The sequence below is a fragment of the Camelus ferus genome, chromosome 13, assembly GCF_009834535.1.
Source record: "Camelus ferus isolate YT-003-E chromosome 13, BCGSAC_Cfer_1.0, whole genome shotgun sequence".
Lineage (NCBI taxonomy): Eukaryota > Metazoa > Chordata > Mammalia > Artiodactyla > Camelidae > Camelus > Camelus ferus.
The window spans coordinates 6,881,618-6,905,744 of NC_045708.1; the positions used below are offsets into that span (position 1 = coordinate 6,881,618).

At 37.5% G+C, this 24,127-nt stretch overlaps 1 protein-coding gene across 7 annotated transcripts in view; it reads left to right on the top strand.

The window, feature by feature from the left end:
- KIF1B (kinesin family member 1B) overlaps positions 1-24,127 on the top strand; it is a 135,355-nt gene that overhangs the window by 50,539 nt on the left and 60,689 nt on the right. For 3 of the 7 annotated variants that reach the window (XM_032495156.1, XM_032495157.1, XM_032495161.1), the window contains 11 exons: positions 1,107-1,185; positions 1,939-2,081; positions 3,037-3,078; positions 5,831-6,042; positions 13,844-13,923; positions 15,000-15,075; positions 18,292-18,371; positions 18,883-18,989; positions 19,777-19,860; positions 20,084-20,264; positions 20,390-20,462. In XM_032495156.1, the coding sequence (XP_032351047.1) occupies positions 1,107-1,185; positions 1,939-2,081; positions 3,037-3,078; positions 5,831-6,042; positions 13,844-13,923; positions 15,000-15,075; positions 18,292-18,371; positions 18,883-18,989; positions 19,777-19,860; positions 20,084-20,264; positions 20,390-20,462 (1,157 nt within the window). The remainder of the gene's footprint in view (positions 1-1,106; positions 1,186-1,938; positions 2,082-3,036; positions 3,079-5,830; positions 6,043-13,843; positions 13,924-14,999; positions 15,076-18,291; positions 18,372-18,882; positions 18,990-19,776; positions 19,861-20,083; positions 20,265-20,389; positions 20,463-24,127) is intronic. The other 4 variants (XM_032495159.1, XM_032495160.1, XM_032495163.1 and 1 more) reach the window with 2 other exon arrangements.

The following is a 24,127-nucleotide window of genomic DNA, read 5'->3' on the forward strand; positions in this document are numbered from 1 at the left end:
TATGTGCCCTGGGGTGAGCTCCTACCTCTTGTCCTCCAAGATCAGCATGTGGGTTTTACCCAGGCTCCTTTCAGATCAGTGCTTCTGCCCTGGCTCCCAGAGTGTGTGAGATTTTGTGTGCACCTTGTAAGGGTGGGGTCTGTTTTCCACAGCCCTCTGGCTCTCCCGGATGTAAGCCCTGCTGGGCTTCAAAGCCAAACATTCTGGGGGCTCGTCTTCTGGTGTAAGAGTCTCATGTCGGGCTCAGACTCCTCACGCTTTGGGGAGAACTTGTGCAGTTGTAATTATCCTTCTGTTTGTGGGTTGCCCATCCAGGGCTATGAGTCTTGACTATACACATCTCCACCCTCCTACCTATCTCATTGTGATTCCTTCTTGATACTTTCGTTGTAGAAGATCTTTTTGCTAGTCTTTCCGTTTTTTTGTTTATCAATAATTGCCCGTGTAAATAGCTGGTGTGCCTTGGGGAGGAGGTGAGCTCAGAGTCTTCCTACTCTGCCATCTTGGCTACTTCCCTGGATTTGTTCACCTTTAAATCAGGATTTTACTCCTATATCTCATTGACTTCAGGACATGAACTCTGAAGTAGTTGTTTATCTGACCACACACCTGCTTCAAACTTCTGTTCCTTCTTCCTTTTTGAAAATCCCATGCTGCTCTGATGTGCACATAATTAGACATGACTAACCCTTACTCCTCTTTGCTGTTTTTGGATCTTGAGGTCACTGCCCTCCATTCATTGTTCCTTTACCCCTTTTCCCTCCTTTTCTTCAGGAAAGAGGGAGTGATAAGCTGCATCAGATATTTTTGATAGAAGGAAGTGGCAGAGAATGGCCTGTTGGACTGTCCATGTCACCAGTGACTTTCACATTACTAGGAGTGGCTTTGGTGGAGTGTCTGAGATCTTGATTTAGTGCGAAGAGGGAAACTGGACACGTTACATCCAGACACCAAGATTTGTGCATTACAGTGCCTGGCATGGGGACATTCAAAAAAATCTGTAGATTAAATCTTACAGCTGAGATTGTGCTGTCTGATTGGACACATTCAATAAAATTCTTTCTAAAATGAGTATGATTTGAGGTAATCATAATTCATCTTTTTAGGTGGCAATTCTCGGACTGCAATGGTTGCTGCTCTGAGCCCAGCAGATATCAACTATGATGAAACCTTGAGCACTTTGAGGTACTCCAGTTTGATCTCAGCATCTGAACAGAACACAGTGCCACCATAAGTCATCTTGTTATGCCATGGTTTTTTTTTTTATCCTGTGTGGGTAGTTGCTTGAGTAAATAATGAGCCATCCCTCTCATAACAGGGAAAACATGGGGAAAAATGATTTTTATTATAATAAAATTTACCTGTTTACAGTTTTCAGTTTCATTGAGGAACGCAGGAACTTTTTCATAGGAAAGATACTAAATTTTTTGGATAACTTTTAGATAATAAAAATTTCTTACAGTATTCATTTCTATAAAAAGAACTGTCCTCGTGTTTGTCATTATAGAATGCTCACATCATAAAAAGCAATAGTTATGAGTATATGTAATATTTTAAAAAATTACTGACAGTATGTTTACTAATAGGATAATTCTGTGTACGAATGGATTCTGTTACTTTAATCTGAAACTTTCAACTCTTCTCCCATTAAAAATATTTTTGATATAATGAAACAAACACTGTATTGTCTAATAGATTAGTTATAGAGTCCTCTCTGATATTTATTTCCTTTATGATCTTGAGTAAATCACTTAAATTCATTGGCACCTTTTTCCTCATCTTTATAAGGTACTGTAAAGCTTTCTGCAAATGTGTTATTACTAAGGCTCATAAAATATGTAAATACTCAAACTGTTTGATTTAGAAATAATGGTATGTTACTTATGAGAAGTAGAGCATTTGAGGAATGGTAAAAATGTGTTTTCTTTTTGGATCTAGATATGCAGATCGTGCAAAACAGATTAAATGCAATGCTGTTATCAATGAGGACCCCAATGCCAAACTGGTTCGTGAATTAAAGGAGGAGGTGACACGACTGAAGGACCTTCTTCGTGCTCAGGGGCTGGGAGACATTATTGATAGTAAGTGAACTGAGGATCAACACAAAATCCACTTTCCTCTCCAGGGTTCTTACACTTAAACTTAGATTTAAGGAACTTGATGAAACTAGGTGGTAGAGAAAAAGTTTTTTGGGTTTTGTTTTTTCCTAACTTCTTAAAAAGCCCGATGAAAATGATCTCAGAATTCCTGTATGTGCTATGTACCACATAATCCATTTGAATTCATGAAATTAGTTTTTAAAACATAATACATCACTACTTGTGTTTTTATTAGGCTTCAGTTTTAGATCAGCAGTGAAGTTTATTTGGAATGTTACGTTTATTTTTGCTGAGAAATTAATCACTTCATATAATTGTTACATGAAATTTTAATTTTTGTGTTATAGATTTCTCTGGATTAGTATAGTAGTGATATATATGTAAGAAACCCACCATTACAGTCTCCTTTCAGATAAGATTTACCTTTGAGTAATTACCCTCCTACAAAATGGTTGAATGCCCCCCCAACCCATTCCTTATAAACTTATGAAGGAGAAAATAACCAGTTCTTATCAAGTTCAAGAATTAGACTTCCAGAGAGTCTTACAATGTTTTCATAAGATGAATCTTTTTTAACCTCAGGGATCTGCCTACATAATATCTAGTCAGAGGTTCTCCTAAGTGAGCTAACTACATTATTCAGGTAGAATAGTATATGGGTTTATTTAATAAAGCATATTTTTATTTTTTGAATGTAAGATTAATATTACTTTGTTTGGAATTCTAAGAAGAGTTTCAAGGCCTCTTCTAGTTTAGTTCTTACTGATTAGCACCGGAGTTAAAATGAATGGGTACAGTTTGTAAAATGATAATGTGTTATTCTAAATGTTAATTTTTCCATCTTCCCAAATACCAAATACTGCTCTGTTCCCTCTTTGTGTCACTGCTGAACCTGAACTTTGACCCTTCTTGTATTTTCCCTCTTGCTTACCTTCAGTTGATCCATTGATCGATGATTACTCTGGAAGTGGAGGCAAATGTGTGTATTTCATGTATTGGTTATTTCCAGTACTCTGACTTGCTAATCTGCCTCTGCTGGATCAGCCTTAAAGAGCTTTGCATGCCAGCAATGCTAACAGGGAAATCCCAGACAGAGCACACTGTAGATTCAGAAATGATCCTGTTTTTGCCCTTTCCATTAGCAAAGCAGTCTTTGCTGAATTTCAGTTTGTGGCCTGGATAAAGTTGAGAGACTTAAAAACCTCTTGCTGCTTCTGCTGTTCAGTTTTCCCACTTATGTGACTGAATTAAATCCAGAGTCAGGGATGGTGATGATAAGTGATGACAGTAGCTCACACTGAGTGTCTGTAATATGCTAGGACCTGTTCTGGGCGTCCGGACGGTATTATCAATTTAATCCTATCAATGACTCTGAAGAAGTTCCATTTTGCCCATTTTACCAGTGAGGACACTGCTGCCTGGAGTGGTTAGTTTACCAAGTGAGATCCCATGGTTTCTGTGTGGTCAGACTGGGTAGTGTAATTCAGAGCCTTAGTTTTTAATTGTTATTACACCTTTTTTGGCCTCTTGATCCTTCAGGGTCTGATTATTTAATAGAAAAATTCTTTTTAATTAGCCATGTAATTCTGAGCCTTAGTGTAATGTATAATTAAAAGCAGTCACTTCTAGTTGGCCAAACTCTTTATGATTGAGTAGCTCTGTGAATGTTGGACTCACCTGTGCTTGTCCTGAGGTGATTTCTTCCATATCTTGGGCCTCGGCTATTTGATGGTTAGGTAAACTTCTTTTTTTCTTTTTCATGAATTACAGATTAAATTTTTAAAACTTGGGTATCTAAAATGTGTACTTGAAATGAGGCCATTTTATAAAGGATCACACCTCATTAGTCTCTCCATATGTATCATTATGTTGGTGAGAAAATAACTTCTTACCCTTTTAAGATAATTCATCAAAGAATTATCTTAGAATGAAAGAAGAATCTTGATTTTGGGGGTTAAGTTTTAGATTTTTACTCTTTTTTTTGTTTGTTTGTTTGTTTCTATAGTAGGGCATGTAATAAGGCTTGGCAGACAGTGAGGAGAAATACATATGAGAAACCAAATGTAGCCCTGGCTGCTGTGATGAGGTTAGGCCTTGAAGACACGATAATGTCTGAATGCAGAGTGACTCTTGGACTGAACAGCTCTGTCTGAGATTTCCAAAGCTGACTGATACTGGTGTGGGAAAGATACCCTCTTGTTCTTGCTTTTGTGCTCCAGGTGGTGCTGCTGCCAGCTTGTTTCCTCACTCTTTTCTAAGCAGTTGTGGCATCTCCCAAAAAGCTATGCATGACTAAGTTTAATTCTGTATCCGTGCAGGAAAGCGGCCCTGATTATTTCTAAGTTTCTGTTTTGATCACTACTCTTAATTCCTTTCAGGGCTTGCATGTGTCAGTTGGACCTCCTAAACTCCATCCATCTCTTTCTTTCCCACCTGGCTGCCAGTCACCAGATGGCTAATTTTTTGTTCCAGTTCCTATCCCCTTTTAAAACTTGCTTGTTTTCCTGTGTTCTGTATTTGCAGATGGTGGTTTTCAAACTGTCTTGAAGCAACGTTTTAACTGGCTTCAAGAACTAGCTTTGATTAAGTTCAGATGGATAGACCCAGAGAAAGCTAATAATGTTTTTTCTGACTGTCTGTGTTGACTCACATTATAATCCTTTAAGGAAAACTTACTTAGTTTAAATATGAATTTTAAGCAATGTAGATTTCCTTACATTTAAAAATGAGCTAATTTAAAAATAGGAATACCTGTGGATTTCCTCTGGTGCCTGTTTGAGAAGGATGACTAATCAGAGAAAGAAAATTAGTGAATTTGTTGTTTGTGGCTCTTTTTACCAAAACTAAGTTTAGAAGCGAAGCTTAAAACTCTATTGATGACCTTAGTAAATGAAGGTATGTTTCTAAAACTTGCATTCCATGTAGGAACTCAGCTTACCAGTGACTCATGGTCATGCTATTAGATAAAGTAAGAACCTTACTTAAATTAGCAAATAATCAGACTTAATTTTTGCTTGCTCTAATAGATGTATGTGAGCTACACCAAATTCAGTAATTTCCTAGTTGTTCTTCCCTATTGAGGTAATCAGCCCTGAGTTCTTAACTAAGACTTATACAAAATTCCTGTCATTTCTATATTACCTCTCCTTTTTTTAGAAGGCATATTTAAAAAATCCTTTTAAGCATACAGAAAACACTACTAAGAGCTCACATATTTGTTTTAATGTAACATTTTCTTGGGAAAGTTCTGCTGAATGCCTTAAAATATTGGGCCAGGCTGATATGTATTGATATTGATAAATAAATTATCATCTTTTTTCCCTTACTGTTGCAAACTATTGGGATTTAAGAGTAGTGTAAACCTAAGACATTGTAGATTTGGAGCCACAGAAGGAATAGAAGGAATGTAGCATGGTTGTTGAGGGACAGTTCCTAGGCAATATCCTTTGAGGCTCTGATGACTCCCTACCAGGCACAGTGTTAACCCACTCTGGAACTTTTTAGTTTGGAAATTCAGAAGTGGTTCTTAACCTCTATTATACCTTTATTAAAGACAGACATGTTTTAGAACTGCCATCTAGAACAATTATAACTTGTCTTTGTATCATAACTTGTCTTTGTCTTGGCGCTTTAATGCTATCCTTTCTTATACTGGTGTTCCTTCCTGTCTTTTCTTCTGCTCCTTTCCCTTTTTTCCACTTTTTCTGCCTTCCCTTCTTTCTATCTCCCAGATCTGAAAGATTTTCAGAACAGTAAGCATAGGTACTTGCTAGCCTCTGAGAATCAACGTCCTGGCAATTTTTCCACAGCATCCATGGGGTCCCTTACTTCATCTCCGTCTTCCTGCTCACTCAATAGTCAGGTGGGCTTAACATCTGTGACCAGTATTCAGGAGAGAATCATGTCTACACCCGGAGGAGAGGAAGCCATTGAACGTCTAAAGGTAAGAAGTAATTCAGACGCAATGAGAAATACTATACATAGCTCCACATGGCAGAATTAGGACTAAAAGTCACCGAGATTTTGGTTCAGCGTATGAAAGAACTTTCTAACTCAAAGGTGTCCTGAAAATGAAATTTGCTGCTTTGTAAGGTGATTAATTTCTTTTCACCATAATGCTTGATTCTGACATGGCCAGGCAGAGATGTGAAGGAGAGATGTGTGGGCAGATTGTACCAGGTTTATTCAGAGGCACGTGAAATGATATCTTTTCTGTAAGTTCGTAGAAAGCCCTGTGATCACTGCCATAGAAGAGATGCCTCCTCCTGTGCTGGTGCACATGGGGTCACAAATCTTAGTGACCCACATGTGCAGGTAACCTGCCATGGCACCCAGCGTGGCTTTCCCAGATTATTGCTGGCTCTGTCATGTACTTTCTTGTCTCTCTTCATGAATGTGAAAGTTAGGAGAAGCAAGGCCTTCTGACTCATAGGTTCTCTCTTCCTGTGGGTGAATGCAATGAGAGCAGACAGTTGTCACCTGTGGTGCCATCCATCAAATCACTGTGACAACATCACAAATGCCTTTTCTTTCCCTGCTTGTCACCTCCAGAATGCTAGTTTGATCTGTACCTTGTGGCCTTTGTATTCAAAAGTACCAGGGTAGAGGGGGAGGGTATAGCTTAGTGGCAGGATGCACGCCTAGCATGCATGAGGTCCTTGGTTTAATCCCCAGCACTGCCATCAACAAATAAATAATAAATAAACTTTATTATCTCCCCCCAAAAAAGAAAAGAAAGAAAGAAAGGAGTACCAGGGTAGGAAAAACAAGGAGGACAGAAAAACTTAAGGAGCTGGGAAGTTGCAGCCCTGCCACAGTGTGCAGCCCCCTTCATGTTGTACTTAGCATCTTCCACCACAGGACTGTTGAGAACAGTGACACACTTTGACAAATTAAATTTGAAAAGGTTTATGGCATCACTAAAAGGGACTTAAGCTTGGTAATTGAAGGTGGTAGACGCTCTCATTTTGGTTTGCAGGTGAGGCTGAAAAAGATTTTGTATGAAGAATGAGCTTTTGCTTCTTCTCTTTTTTTTCTTTTTTTATATATTTTTTATTGAGGTATAGTCAATTTACAGTATTGTGTCAATTTCTGGTGTACAGCACAATTCTTCAGTCATACATGAATATACGTATATTCATTTTCATATTCTTTTTCACCGTAAGCTACTACAAGATATTGAATATATTTCCCTGTGTTACACAGTATAAGCTTGTTTATCTATTTTATGTATACCAGTCAATATCTGCAAATCTCAAATTCCCTGTTTATCCCTTCCCACCCCCCTCACCCCTGGCAACCACAAGTCTGTATTCTATATCTGTGAGTTTGTTTGTTTTATATATAAGTTCATTTGTCTTTTTTTTTTTTAGATTCCACATATGAGTGATATCATTTGGTATTTTTCTTTCTCTTTCTGGCTTACTTCACTTAGAAATACATTCTCCAGGGCCATCCATGTTGCTGCAAATGGCATTATTTTATCATTTTTTATGGCTGAGTAGTATTCCATTGTATAAATGTACCACAACTTCTTTCTCCAGTAATCTGTCTATGGACATTTAGGTTATTTCAAGCTTTTGCTTCTTAGTCAGCCTACCTTTTCCCTCGGCATTTTGCGCACTTCTACCATAACATGCTTTGGAAGCAAAAATAATGATTGTGTTTCTTCCTTCAGAACATGTTAGTGGAAAGTAAGTGAAGTTCAAAAATACCTGGCAAAGAGAGAGGGAGGGGGAAATGTTTTCATTAAATGTTGCAGAGTGAAGGATAATTTCTTACTGTTGTAAAATTGACTTTTAAATTTTATTGAAGATGTTAGCGAAGCCGTATGCAAAAAGGCTTTTATTTCTGTATTTTGTCATGATAGGCAACAGTGACAAAGTGGTTCTGTTCAGGCCAGTGGGGACATGCGGGGGTTCTGTGGAAAGGACAAGTGAAATCTTCCATTTCCTGTTTAATATAAGTGTTATTTTTCTTTGGGGATTTTTGAATCTTACTATTTGAATCTTACCTTCGTGTCCAAATGAGATTACACTTTCCTTTAACACATCTTGTGTAGGAAAAAAAATTCTTCCCAACTGCCAAGGAGAACCAGATGAAAATAATGTTGAATATTGAGTCAAGATGTTGAGCAGACTCTTTAAGCATTAGGTCGCCCAGTATCTTCCAGACAGTCTCTCAGGAGTAACACTGCCGTCACTCCAGAAAGCCTTCCCTGGCCTGGCTGCTCAGTGGAACTGTAGTACTTTAATCAGGAAATAAGTTTCTGTTTTAATTCCCGCTTAAGCCAACATAAATGACATCTTCCATTTTACCTAGCTTTAGAAAATAGCTTCTTTACGGTTTTTAATTTAATCTTGGGTTTTTAATGCAGCATGGTGGTTTACTGAAGCATAAGTACCTTAGTTCTGCTCCTGTTTTGTGAGTGGTAGGAATTCGGTTCTGGCAGACCTCCGTTTTAATGCTGCAGGCAGGTAACACCTTGTGTTCACAGGGCAAGGCAGTGGTCGTACTATAGAAATGCTTGAGAATTTCTCATTTTTGGACTGTTTGATTGTTGAGTATTAAGGAGTGGCATTCCTAAGACATGACATTGTACGAGAAAAATACTGTCATGGAAAATGGTAATAGAGGAGGTTAATTCATTTTCATAACATTTTATGTCCCTTTACTTCTCTTTATTTTTGACTTAAAAAAATGATGAGGTGGTAGAATACTTTTACACAGGTGTTACTATTGCTTCATTCAGGAATAGCCTGTTGCCATATGGAAGAGACCTACGTTACCCATTGTAAATATCCTGAGCCCTCCACAAACCTCTGGCAAAAGAGAGTGAAGGGCAGTTGCTTTCAGTTTGTAGTTGCAACTCAAACTAAGTTGAGATGTTGTATCCTTGATTTGGATTCCTACTTAAAAAGGTTTTAAACATGTAGCTACAGCAACTACGTGGTGGCTCTGGTGTTTATTAGTCTGGCATCAAAGTCAGTACTGTGAGTGCCATTGCTTAGGCTTAGACTATAAATAGCCACAGATATCCATTACAGAAGCACGCAAGGGTAAATGCTGTGCTAGGCAGCCTGAGGGCCCAGTGCTTGGAACACACTTCTGAAGCATGCTGTGTTCAGTACAGTAAAACCTATCTGATGGCTTCAAGGAATGTTCCATGTTGTAGTAAGCATTTAACTTTTTAAATATCACAACTTAAACTGTAATTTTTTTTCAGGGAAATATTTCTGACTTGTTCTATGGACTTCTCTGCCACCTTAACTGAATCATGATGAAGAAATTAAATTGTGCTTAGCCATATGAACATAATTATGGACCAAGTGCTGTACAACTGGCTAGGCACAACATGGTGTGAGATCAAAGGTGAATGACGCCTGAGCCCAACATTCCTTGGAGCTTTAAAAAAAAGTTCCTGATGTCACTCGATTTTTTTCAGAATTTTATAATGTACAGTACCTGCAGGAAGAAAGGACCCTTAAAGTGTCTCCTTGATTCCTCATTTTTGGAGTGTGAATCCCAATTTCAGTTTAATCTTTAATTAGGCTTCTAGAATGAGTCACGAGCAGCACTGGACACCAGCATGCCAGGCCTGCCTGCAGAGTAAGTTGATGACTCAGACTGAAAGCTGTCTTCCTGTTGGCATCTCTATTTTTTTATACTCAGTTTGTTACTCAGGCTTGAAGGAAGAATAGTCCTCATTCTTTCTTAATTTATAGTGAGCTGTTTCGTAGAATATTTTCTTTAAAACCTATTGATTGTGCCTTTATTAGACTCAACTCAGGGAAAAGTGTGATCTCAGGATAATTACTTAGTTTCTCTGGTCCTCAGTCTCTTTATTTCTAGAATGCTTCCGGAGTAAACGGCTTTTTTCATCACTGAAGTTTTGCTGGTATGGCACTCAATATCATTTTCTCTCACCTTTCTTCAAAGTTTTAAAAAAATAGCTTTCTAGACAACATAAAAATTACAACTTGAAGCTGTAATGAAAAATGAAAGTAATACCTTAGTCAGGTTACTCATTAAATCTCTTATCTACAAGGCGATCATATTCTGATTTACCCTCCAGGTGGTAAGTAAAATCAGAGTTCACATTAGAGTTGGCAGGAAGATGGTAAGAGGATTCCTAGACAGTAACTTTGCTTCCTTGGGGTGAGTTTACAGTTGTCCCAAAATAGAATAGCTTTAACACAGCCAGCTAAACCTCTGCTCTGACATAGTCTTTTTCTGAAGATAACCAGTGAGGAAAAAAAAATATTTTAAGTATCTCATAGGTCAGTTTGTATTTCCTAACCAGCATAAGTAGCTTGTGGACCGCAGCATATATAAAAGGCACTAGTCTAGGTGCTGTTGGTTAGGCGTCCTGTTACACCATTCCTTTGTTTTTGAAGTTGTGGCTTTGATTTTTTTTCCGGGGGGAGGTAATTATGTTTATTTATTTAGTTAGTTTTTCAATGGAGGTGCTGGGGATTGAACCCAGGAAAAGTTGTCACCTTGAGAGTGTAAAGATTTCCACCCAGCTGTCTTCAATAAGACTTACCATCTTATAGGTTATGGTGCCAGTTTGTCTTATATTTGCCCTTTTACAGTCATTTGCAGAAGCATTTAGAAGCACTTAGTTCGAGTTGTTGTTGAGCAACTTCTGTGGCAGCATTATATATATGCTCTTGACAACTTGGTACCTGGACACGTCCGTTCCTGGCCATCTCACTCCTTGCCAGAATTGTATGGGTTTTTCCTGGTTGCTGGCGCTCCAGTGTGGCTGGCTTGTTTCCTCACTTAGCTTTGGAGTGACATATACACTGCCTTTTATTCATCCCTGTTGGAGGACTGTGCAGGGATACCCTTCAGGTAGCTGTTTCAGTCTTTCAGCCTCTGGTTGTGATCCGGAATGGGGGGTCGGGGGTGGTTAATGAGAACCAGTTTAGATGATTATGCGTCTACCCTCCTGACCTTTCCTGCAGACTTGTTCTACTTTGTAAGTGACTCATTTCTTTTCTGGGTACCTCCTACATAGCTCCCTTTATATCCACCTTACTGATAGCCAGGCCTTTTCTAGCTTTTATCAGTTTTGCTCTTTGCCTAGCTTAGCTAGCTGTTGTCCTTCCTTTTTTCCTTCATCATCATCATCATCATGCTCTTCTGTTTCTTCTGACTTCTGTACTCCTTTGCTTTTGCAGCTGCTGCCTTGAATCTTTACTCTTGGCTTTTTGACATGCTCCCATGCTTCATTCCAGAAAACCAAATGCCAGAGGGTTTAGGGCTTGTATTACATACTCACAGTTTCTTTCTATGTAGATAGTTATGTTTGGGGATCCCAGAGGCTTCGTACAGTAGCTTGTTAAATGAATTATACAGTGAAGTATTTTGTGAACTGTTAAGACTTTTCACCCTGAATCATACTACTGTCGTCTCATCATTGTTATCACCATCATATCTGACTTTCTAATTTCATCTCCATGGCTAGCGTTTTCTGCTTTTTGCATATGCTCATCCTCTTGTTTGGTACCCCTTCCCTCTCCATTTTTTGCCTCATCAGTTCCTGCTGCCTATCCTTTACTCACAAGGTAAGTATCACTCAGCTTCAACTCATCCCCCACTCCAGCGGACCTGCGAATACTTCAGTCCTAGCACTCAGCACACTGTTCGGTTGTTTTCTTCTACTGTTCCCATTCACAGTCCTCGAACATGCTGCTCTAGCCCTGCTGCTGTTCCTGGAAAATGCCAGGCATTTCCTACCGATTCCCTCACATGCCCATGTGGCAGTTCCTGCTTTTCCTTTGTCTCTACTCATATAGAACCTTGTCACTGAGCCCTGTCCAGAGAACCCCACTCCAGATTGCTCCCTCCTCACCCTTCCCCCTACACTCTCTCTTTTCCTTGCCTTTATTTATCTACAAAGCTCTTATCACTGTCTGTCATACTATACACTTGACTTATTGATTAAAATTGATTGATTTTCTTGGTCTCTTTACTAGAATATAAGTCTCATGAAAGGTAAAAATTTTGTTCCCTGACTTACTTCTAGTTGCCTAGAACAGGGCTTGGCATATAATGGGGTTATATATAATTATTGAATGAACAAATGACCAGTTACTTCTTTCTCTCCCTAATATAGAGTAAGCTCCTTGAAATCAGGAAACATGTTTTAGTTCTTATATTTCTCACATGTAATAAACACTCAGCAAGAGATTGGGAAATTGTCACTCTAATAGCTACATGCCTTCAGATGAGATTAATACTAAACCTTTCTCGGGGAAGGGTGTAGCTCAAGCAATAGAGCTCATGCTTAGCATGCATGAGGTCCTGGGTTCAATCCCTGGCACGTCCTCCAAAAATAAACAAGTAAACTTAATTACCTCTCCCCACCAAAAAAAAAAAAAAGACTTAAAAAAAAAAAACTAAACCTTTCTGTATTGGGTATTGGGTTGTGTTCAGGGAATATTGTGTTGTAGAGGAGGAAAAATATCATTCCTTCTACCCTTCTAGGTTCTTGGCTGGGGACCCTTAACAAAAGGGAGATTAACAAGAGAAAAAGCATACAAGTTTATTTAATACAAGTTTTATGTGACATGAGAGACTTCATAAGGAAATGAAGACCCAAAGAAGTGTTAAATATGAGCATTTTTATGCTAAGTTTGGTGAAGAGTGGAAAGTTGTGGAAAGATGTGGTAAGACAGAGGGGGATGAGTCAAGAGTACAGGCACACCTCGAACATACTGGAGATTCAGTTCTAGACCACCACTGTTAAGTGACTATCACAGCAAAGTGAGTCACACAGATGTTTTGGTTTCCCAGTGCATATAAAAGCTAGGTTTATACTATCCTGTAGTCTGTTAAGTGCAGTAGCACACAATGTATATATCTTAATTAAAAAATATCTTATTACTAAAAAAAATGCTATCATCTGAGCCTTCAGGGAGCTGTAGTACTAACATCAAAGGTCATTGATCACAGATCACCATAACAAGTATAGTAATAATGAAAAAGTTTGAAATATTGCAAGAATTACCAAATTGTGACAGGGAGACACGAAGTGAGCTAATGCTGTTGTAAAAATGGTACCGATAGACTTGCTCGATGCAGAATTGCCATGGACTTTCTATCTGTAAAAAACACTGTACCTGCGAAGTGCAGGAACATAAAGCACAGTAAGACGAGGTGCACGTGTACTAAATGGGAAGCCTTATCAAGGCCTAATTCAGATTCTTCTTGGTGTTCCCCCATCTTTGGAAATAAGGACACTCCTTTCCTCCAGGTGTAGGGAGTTTATATCTCCTGAGGGTCTTATGACTTGCTTCTGGAGGAGATCAGAGTCCTTCCTGCTTGTACCATTTCTTAAATCACTTCAACTTAAAATATTCAATACGCTGAGGCATCATATTTGGGGGGAGCATGTTCTGAACCCTGTCGGTGTTATGGTGAAATTATAATGAAACAAAACAGCAATGAATACCTTTGGGAGAAATATTCCCTTGCATTTTGGAATGTTAATACTACCTTTCTTCACTCACACACACACACACACACACTCTTAAGGTATTTTTATTAGGACTTAAAAGAATTAATACATCTGGGGCTGATTTCTTTATGTATTAAGAAAGGAAAAAAAAAATCTCATCATAATAGATTCTGCCTCATATCCTTAAAGGGCATCACCTGCTTCTTGCTGTCCTTCCTAGACATGGTATGTTAAATTATAAGAGTCTGCCACTTGAACTGTGAATTTCCTTCCTTAGGAATCAGAGAAGATCATTGCTGAGTTGAATGAAACCTGGGAAGAGAAGCTTCGTAAAACAGAGGCCATCAGAATGGAGAGGTCAGGAAGTTAAACTCTGGGAATGTTTCTAAATTTTCTGGGGAATTTGGACTACTTTTATAGTAAGAAAAGGCAAAATAGTAAAAACGAAGAACCTTTCCTCCTAAAACAAAACAAACAGAACCTGGCTGGGACTTATGGCGAGATTCACACTCAAGTGAAATTCACATAATGTAATGTTCTCTAGGGACTTGAGTTCTTAGTTACTGTACTAAATGTTGCTGGGGATCCATATAAAAATGGAAGATACTGAGGGATAGGGTTTTTAATTTGCAAGATAACTGCCTTTGATAAAGGCCTAAATTTAAAAAGCTGTTCTGATTATCATATTTCAGAGTTACTTTTTATAGAACCTGTTTGGTAAGATTAAGTAGTTTGAGTTGCAAACATTTAAAATCCGTATTTTATCTTAGCCTCTCAGTTTTCTATTCAAAAGATGAACATAACTCAAAATAATACTTTTGCTATTAGGCTAAATATACATTTTTAAAATAATAGTTCTTATCTTCCCCCTTCATGGAAGATGAAGTGGAGGTGAATTCTGATGTATAAAGGAATGTATGAAACAATTAGAATTTTCTTATTTATTGTAGAGATTTTAAGCTAGGATTGCTGAACCAGTCTGATGCTGGGCATGGGAACATGACATTTGAGAAAATTTATAGATAATATTCCCTATATCAAAGTTACTTTCTGATTGCTTTCTTGGATTTTTAAGAAATGGTTCTTTGAATTGGATGTATTATCTTAAGGGAATATTCCTTTCTTCCTTTTTTATATTAGTAGACATATTCTTTATGAATTATTGTCTGCCTCCAAAGTCAGATGTGAAAAAGTGCTTGTTTGGGTGAATATAGCTTTACCTAAAATAGGAACATAATTTATTTTGAATGTACTGTTTCTCTTAAAATAATTTCTCATTAATGATGGGATAAGCAGAGACTTTCACATTTGTACCATGACTTTAATCGTGGACAGTTGCTTTTGCTTTGGGTGCTTTATTTCCCAGTTCATATTAGACTGAGTTACTTGACATTTTGGTGGTGTTATTCTGATGTGCTTGTTGTTTTTCCTAGAGAGGCCTTGTTGGCTGAGATGGGAGTTGCCATTCGGGAAGATGGAGGAACCCTGGGGGTTTTCTCACCTAAAAAGGTAGGAAACAGTGTTGTGAAGCTTAACCAAACAGAAGCACTTTTGTTTGCCTTAGTCACCGAGGCACTTGGTGTCTTTCAGGGGTGCCTCTTCCTTTTCTTTTAAATCTTTGGTGTTGGCTTCATTTCCGTATTTCTGATTTCATTCATACAGTACAAGGCCAGCTTGTTTCTAAAATGCTTTCAGAAATGTTTACTGTTTATAAAATAAAATCCCAGGCAGTAAATCTGTAACTTTTGGTCATGATTCAGTATGTTTACTCATCTTCATTGCTGCTTTCTCTTAAGTTCCCAGCCTAACCCAGCATGTCTTGCTTCAGTTGGGCTCCTCTTTCTATGTAGATTTTCCCACAGATGCCAGCAACCCTGCATTATAACTCTTTGGAAGCAATTTCACCTGTTCAGGTTTGTGTGGAAAAATACCACTTCAGTTTGCTTCTACAGTTTGTGTGATAGACAAGCACTGTGCTGAGTAAACAATTTCTGTCCTCATCCTTCTAGCCTCCTCTGCTCCCTTCTCAGTTTTTTTTTTAAAAATGACTCCAGTAGTTACTGTCCTACTTACATAATCGCAGTTGCTAAGTAGTAGATACCTTTTAGCTAACTAGAATAGCAAGATGCTTGCTTGCTTGCTTGCTTGCTTTCTTTCTTCCTTCTTCCTTTCTTCTTCTTTCTTTCTTTCTTTCTTTCTTTCTTTCTTTCTTTCTTTCTTTCTTTCTTTCTTTCTTTCTTTCTTTCTTTCTTTCTTTCTTTCTTTCTTTCTCTTTCTTAACTAAATTGCCTCTTAGTTATTGTTAGAAATTAGAAAACTATTATGAAATGATTATTTTTTGTGCTGATTTATATGACAGTAATAGAACATGTTATTTGATGATGTACAAAGCATATATTTCATACTAATAGTAAATGGTCCTTCACTTCAAATGACTTCAGATTGGCTATTGGAGACTTAAACATCTTCATGCAAGGGTCTGATAATGGTCTCTCTCTGTTAGCATAGAATGGGTAGGGAGTTTTCAATTGGTACTTTTGTTTTATATGGTAAGAAATAGTCCTGTGGTTTTTGCTAGGATTCTTTTGGTTAGGCTTTTCTTTTTTATAAATTCTGATGTGTTATTTTCAACAAAGAAGATTGATTTAAAGACATGTTAGGTACATGCTGTAGACCTGGAACAATAATAACAGTATTTTATATGTTTATATTGCCAAAGGTCAGTGATTTTCAGTTTAAAAATTTTTCCTCCAGTAAGACATTATTTATTCAAATATATTATTTATGATTATAGAGATTTTAACAGTTATAGAAGCTTGATAGAATTTAGATTGTGCCTTTGCATGTATCTTAAGGTACTTTATAACATCTTTCAATGTTAAGAACCGTGGGGAAAGTTTTTATAACAACTTGTACAGTTGTGGCATTTAACACCAATCATAAATAACTTGAATACATACTGTTTTATAAACAGCACAAAATTCCAAACTGAAATCTCTGGTTTTAAAGCTTTTCCTTACTTTACCCATCTTGCTTTAACTTTCTAGACTTCTTCAAGCGAGGAAGGGATGGATATACATACCACTGACCATATCCAAATTCAGTTTTAGAACCTGTTTCTGATGTGTTAACTTGATTGTGGTAGTCATTGCACAGTGTGTGTATATATATATATAAAATTGGCTCATTGTACACCTTAAAAAAATCATGTTGTACAATCTAAATATATACAGATTTTGTCATTCATATCTCAACGAAGCTAGAGGGAAATACTATTAAGGCAAGAGAAAAAAAAAAAAAAAAAGAACCTGTTCTTGAGGTTACCTTTTCCTCAGACCAGTGTCATGACAGGTTTTAAAGAACGCTATCCACACAGGGCTTTGGCTTTCTCAAACTAGCAAGATCTTAACCTACAGAGAGAGAGAGCAATAGATGCTAGTTGGGAAGATGTAGGGGTTTCCTAATTTCTTTTTAATCATCTTTTGCAGTCCCTTTTCTTAACCCTCTCATCTGACTCTTCTTTCATTTTTCCACATTTGCTGGCACTATCTTGAGTAGATTTTGACCCCAAGACCATGTGACTTATTTTTGGATTCCAGTGGGGTATTTTCACCAAAGAAGGTTGGTTTTTAAAAGATTTTAGAACTATTAGAGTTAGATGAAGATGATTTTTATAAGATGTATTATTGAATGTCAGTAATTTTAATTTCTTCTTTAAGATAAAGACTAACAAACTAAAGACAATAATAACTGCGCCCATGGAAGAACTGATAAATTTTAAAGGGAAATGACAGAGGATGTGGGAAAATATTTATAAAGTAAATGACAAATTAAATATTTCTTGAGGTTGTGAGAGAGGAAAAGTTATTTTTCCTCTACCTTTCTGAGTTCTTGGCTGAGACCCCTGTAATAGAAGACAGATTAACAAGAGAAAAACAAAAAAGCTTGTTAACATGTATACATGGGAGATACCCAGGGAAAAATGAGTAACTCCCTGAGATGGCTGAGAATTCCGGCTTAAATGCCATCTTAATAGGGAAAGGGGAGGGGGAGGTCAACCTCCCAGGGGAGAGTCATTGCTTTTAAAAAGGAAAGGTGAAGGGGCTTAGAAGAGTAGATGGGAAGAGTGACCATTTGTGACAGTTTGGGTGTGGTGTCAGCCTCCAGTTTTCTCTCCTGGAGAGAAACTTGTTGAAACTCCTGCAAGGGGATTGATGACAAGTGAGTTTCTTTGGGACTAGTCTGTCTTTAGGCAGATAAGGGGAATTTAGAGAAAGACTCTTTTTGCATGTGCTGTTTTTCAGGTGCCTACAGCTCAAAATAATCAACACGTCAAAGTGGCATATTTAGGGTGGCAGATTCTGCTGCCCTTCGAGATTTTTGTCCAGGTGTTTACAGAAATTATGATTAATCTATCCAGAAATGGAATTAGCCTGCCCTAATTTTTCTTTTGTATTCTCCACACTTTGACCTTATCAAGAGTTGGATCTTGTTTTTTACTCCAGAATTCATGTTTTTAAGTAGAATACATTAGTGCAGTTTGGGAAGGCCTGAAGAGAGTACTTTCTGTTTACTATGGAATTGCAGCTAAGAAGGAAGGAAGTCCCTCTTTTAGGTACTTTGGGCATTTTCCATGAAGCCATCAGCACTCCTGTAAGTCCCTGTTATTCTCACAGCCCTCTCAGGGATGTTCGCTCCAAACTGATTATCTGTAACCATTTTCAGACCCCACATCTTGTTAACCTCAATGAGGACCCACTGATGTCTGAATGCCTGCTTTATTACATCAAAGATGGAATTACAAGGTACATTTGTTTCCTCTTTTGGTCACTTAATGTTTTCTTTTCTCTTAGATGATTGAATAACTAAAAAGTTGTTTGTTGAAAAATTTCTTGTGATGATTTGCTGTTTTTCCCATCTGAAATAGTTACAAACTCTCCTCTCTACTCTTCTCAAATTATTTAAGTGTTTTAACCAGCCGAACAAATTAACATGTATAGTTTTTTCCTACCAGACCCTAAGTAAAATTTTTCCTTCTGCCATCTTATGAGAATTCTTTCAGGAGATTAGTTCACTCGTATCTTGTTATAATGCTGTGTGAGTTATTTGGTGTATCATTGCCCCTTCGTTTCTTATTCTGATGAAGGGAGGTTGATCACATATGAAAATAGAATTTGCAGTTCAAAGCCTCTGATTAAAAAAAGGCAATACCTTTTTTGTACATACCAAAGAATATTCTTTGGGAGAAAGAGGCTCATTGTTTGCAGTGCTTTTTGTGTCTGAATTTCCCTGGGAAACACTTTCTCTTGTGTTCAGGGTTGGCCAAGCAGATGCTGAGCGGCGCCAGGACATCGTGCTGAGTGGGGCTCACATTAAAGAAGAGCACTGTATCTTCCGGAGCGAGAGAAACAACAGTGGGGATGGTGAGAGTTCTTGGCTTTGCTTTTCCAACAACCTTTTCCTTCTGTATTATGAGAAATCCCCAAGACTTGGTATTCCCTATCTCTTTCAGTGATACTTTCTTGTACAATCTAATATTTGAAAATGGGGAAACCTGGGCTGCTTATAAATGCAGAAACGGACATAGTTACTTTACATGAAAAAAGCCTGGACAAAAGGAGCCCTTTTGTTACTGCCAAGAATTGAGCAGGGCATAGGCAATTAGGCTTGGTCTTGAATGTTAATTATTTAATAGACAAGAGTGGAACAAATATCCTGGGTAGTGGGAAATTTGGAGGACCTCTAGTCTTAATTCAGTAGAATTTATTTTTATCTAAAAGGGAAGAAGAGATCAATCTTGATTTTTGCCCAGGTTATTAACAAAACAACAATAATCTAATATTTTTATGCTTTATAATTTATTCCTCCCTTAATCAAAATATTAACTTTTGATCTTAAGTTTCTACTTATTACCTAGATCTCATACTTAAGATTTCTGATAGTTTTCATTTTTATATACTGAACTGTCAGATACCACTGAAACTGACTCTTCTTTTTCCTTCTTCTGAGGTTTGTTAGATTCATTTAACTGTTTCTATCTGAGCCATAGCCCTGGTTTTGGTACCCTAAAATGAACTATTATATAGGTGCTAAGCCACTTGGTTGGTTGCAGGAATCTCTTCCAGTTACCTTGAATCCTCATCATCATCGGCTTTCCATTATTTTCTTCCAGTGGTTTGTGATGCTAACATTAGTTTGTGTTCCTCTTAGTTATTGTGACCCTGGAGCCCTGTGAACGTTCAGAAACCTACGTAAATGGCAAGAGGGTGGCCCAGCCTGTTCAGCTGCGCTCAGGTGAGACTGGGAGAGGTTTGAAGTCTTCAGAACACTTGTCTTGTGCAAGCAACTCTAATCTTTAACTCTTTGTTTAAAGGTTGAAGTAATAGTCAGCATTAGGATTTACGTTCTTGTAAAACTCCAAAAGCTATCTTTTTGCATTAGGGAGAGTGAGGTTATTAACCTTAGATACTCTACATTTGAAAAATGATTTCTTAACCCTGTTTCTGTTTTGTGCTAGGAAACCGCATCATCATGGGTAAAAACCATGTGTTTCGTTTTAACCACCCGGAGCAAGCACGGGCTGAGCGGGAGAAGACTCCTTCTGCTGAGACCCCCTCTGAGCCTGTGGACTGGACCTTTGCCCAGAGAGAGCTTCTGGAAAAACAAGGAATTGATATGAAACAGGAGATGGAAAAAAGGTAGTGTGCAGATGTGATGTGGCTTACATGACTGTCACTTCTTTTAAAAATGTAGTAGAATTCATGAAATAGCTCAGCGATTCCGTAATTTATTCTTCCCTCTCTTGCTTTTGTGTTCCTTCTAGGCTACAGGAAATGGAGATCTTATACAAAAAGGAGAAGGAAGAAGCAGATCTTCTCTTGGAGCAACAGAGACTGGTAGGAGCCCACCCTGAGTCCTCTGTTAGGAAAAGGCAGCTTGCTCTCACACCTTTCCTGTTCCACAGACAAGCACTCGGCCGATTGCTTACCCAGCAGCTCTCATTGATACCATACACTATTCTCTCATTTTCTTCATGGAGAAGGAACTTACATCTCCTAGTAGCCTTAGTCTGAAAAAGTATCCTTAAAGGTACTATTTTTGTGCCTCTTATGTGTTAAAGTCATATCTTCTATCAAAACCAAGTGCGTTTTGAGGAAATAGTGGGAGCTTTTCTGGTAGCCTTTGCCTCTTGATATAGTGGTTTTTGAGTATGCATCAGTGGTGGTTCTTTTAATAATAATTACTTTGAATATTGAATTTGATGGGTGTTTGCCTTGGTTTTGTTTCTGATCACCTGATAGTACTAATTCTCTGCTCTTGGGCTGACTTGGGGATTGTTCTTGTGCTGGGCAGACTTTTTTTTTTAAGTTAAACTGTGTCTAAAAGTGTTGCTGCACAGTTGCATGTGTTAATCCTTTTCTGTTCCCCTGCATGGAGTCTGAATTCTCAGTAAGGGTCTCCGTAGCATGTGGGGTGACGGTGGAAGTAGGGGCTGCACAAGCAACTCCGGCAGGAGAGGGAAGCCTGTTTTGCTCTGGCTTGAGAAAGGGTTTGCTGAGCAGCTGGAAAGTCAGTTTAAGGTTGTAGTTTATAATGCTAATAATGGCTGTAGCGTTTTATGATGTTAATTGATTACTAGGTTTTATAGAAACTCATGAATAAATAAGTTTACGCATTAGTTAGATTTTCATTTTTAAAGTCATCCAATTTTGGTTAACAAAGCCCTGGTTATAAGAACCTTCCTGGCATTCATTTGATATGTAAGAAAAAGGCATAACAACTTTTGGATACTGTGGATGCATTTTAGGAAATTTTCATTTCATTTCAAATTTTCATTTCAGTTTAGAAAATTTCATTTTCTGAAATTTCATTTCAGATTCATGGACTTCTTTTAAGATAAGAGGGTATTAGGGAGAAAGCTGGATTTCTTCCCTGAGCATAAAACACAGCATGTAGAATGCTGAATGTGAGCTATAGCCTTGTAGCCGTGCTCTGCTTTGGAGAAGAGAGGCTGTTGCTAACTGGGCCAGAAAAGCCAAGGACTTGTGCAAAAGCAGTCTTTTCCAGGGCAGGTCAGTTCTCAGACTTAGCAGTGGGTTAAACCAGTTAGTTTGTTATCTTGGAAATTATAGTAAAGCCCAAAAAAGAATGGATTGCAAGAATAAATCAAATGTTTGAGGCAAGATAATAAGTGTTATAGATAGAGTCTCTTTAAGAGGAGGCCTGCTTGACATTTAGTTTGTAATGAAAACAGATGGATTTAGCTGCAATGTGATTAGGGGCTTGAGAGCTTTGTGACACATGAAGGAGCCTTTTATCTTAATAATGTAGTATAATCTAATAACATGCTTCTGATGGTCTGTGAGAGATCAAACGAGGACAGGTATAATTAAGCTGGATTTATTATTAACAATAGTGCCTTATATTTGTATAGTGCTTTATAATTTACAGAGAGGTTAACATCCATCATTTTTTTTTTGATTCCCAAAACAACCCTCTTTGGTAGGTGTATATGTAAATAAAATGACAACTATTACCTACAGTTTATCGTTGAGGAAACCAAGTCTAAAAAATGCTGTCTTGCCCACTTTTAAATACATGTGAGGTCTTGGGTCTGAGGCTTAAACTTAAACTTGGGTCTTCTGACTTACTTCATTGTTCTCTCCAGTAGAGCAGTGCTTAGGAGTCTTGTAAAAATGCTGATGCTGATTCAGTAGGCCTGGGGTGGGACCTGAGAGTCTGTACTTCTGACAAGCTCCCAGGTGATGCCAGTGCTGCTGGGACCAACCTTTGAGTAACTAACTAGGTGTAAAACATAGTGATGGCTGGTGCTCTCCATAACCAAGAGCTGATGATCATTCTATGCTCTGAAATGAAGACAATGACCATTAAATAAAAAGGAAGTAAATGTCTCTAAGACATATTTAGTTTCCAGGGAACATACTTAGTCTGCAAGTAATCAGGTTCTGATTGTCATCTGCTCTGTGTATCTAAAAGTAATGGAGGATTTCAAATGCAGCTCCTTAAAGCAAGGAGGTTGCTTTCCTCCTATAAGTCCAGCTGTCTATTCCACTCAAATTTCTTGTCCTCCAGAGGAATTGATTTCTAATACTTTAGCCTGAAGACTATCTTCAGTAATAATACTGAATAAAAATGTTTTTTTTTATGACCCTGTATTTGTCAACCAACAGAAATAGTTTGAATGCATCCTATGGATAAATATTATGAAAAATTCCCCAAATGTGTCACATTGTTACATTGCTGAACATTCTCTTAGAGTCAGTGCTCGATTATACACCTGGTCCTTTCTGTGTTTGCTCTTTTGTACATGTTTTGAGTATCTTCTCTCTTTTATATGCATAAACTTCATGCAGAGTCTCTTCAGGAGGCCCACTTTGTATTCGTTACATAATGAAAACAGAAGGATCATTTAGTGACTTGTGATTTGGCCAGATCTGAGTAGCGTTTTTCCAACCCTGTAGTAAATGAATCTAAATATCTTAAAACCTTTTTTTTTTTTCTTGACATGAAAAGCATCTTGGCTCATAAGCTTTGCATACAGAGTTTTCAGGTATCATGGTCAGTCTGTGATGGGGGGAGATGTTTGAGCTATAAGTAGAACATATTTTAAAAAGAAAGAAAATTATGACCAGTTGATTTAATTTGAGTTCTTTTGGATTTATGTAAATTCACTTATTTTTGTTTTAGAGTTTAAAGGCATAACTTTTGTCACTTAAGTATATTAAAGCAGTGATTAGAATATTTGTTATTTCCTGAATTAGGTAGTATTCTTTCATCATTAAGCAGCTTGTAAAGGAAAAGAAAAGAAACCAGGAAAAAAAAAGTGGTAATTAACTATGTAGGAAGAATCAGAGAGAATTTGTATTCTGTAAAACTCAGTTTATACGTATTTGCAAGAAAACCTTTTTAGGAGTCAGACATAACTTTTTTCTCTATTGTTTATTAATGTCATCTTTTTCACTTATGATTATGTTTTATCACTTAAGATTTTTTAAACTAAAAAAAGGAAAAATAGTGTAGAATCTGTAAATTTAGCTTTATCTGCTTTTTGTTGCTAAATTTTCAAATAGGAAGGTATTATAAATGGTTTAATATCCATTTACAGACCAATATAAATAATACAGATTAATACTAGCATCTCCAAATTCAGGGGCCAAATTATTATTATTATTGTTAGAGATTATTTTTTTGTTCCCTAGAAAGTAACTGTACTTAGAAATCTTTGGTCTAGAAAGCATGATACTATCTATCAATTACAATTCTTTTTTTTTTAAACCCTTTGCTAGAGATAATTTTGATAATTACAGCCAAGTAGAAGAGACCATTAAGTAAGAATATTTTTGTTTTCTAAACTATCTTGAACTACTCTTCTGGTGAGTGGTTTCTTTTCCCAAGAACTCGTAGTTCCTGAATAGAACTTTTTACTTAATCCTGTTCATCACAGGGAGTACTAAATCCTACTCCGCTTTCATTTAGACTCATGTGAGCAAGTTTTGCTTGTGTTAGTTAACGATTATTATCCAGATAGCCCGTTGAAACT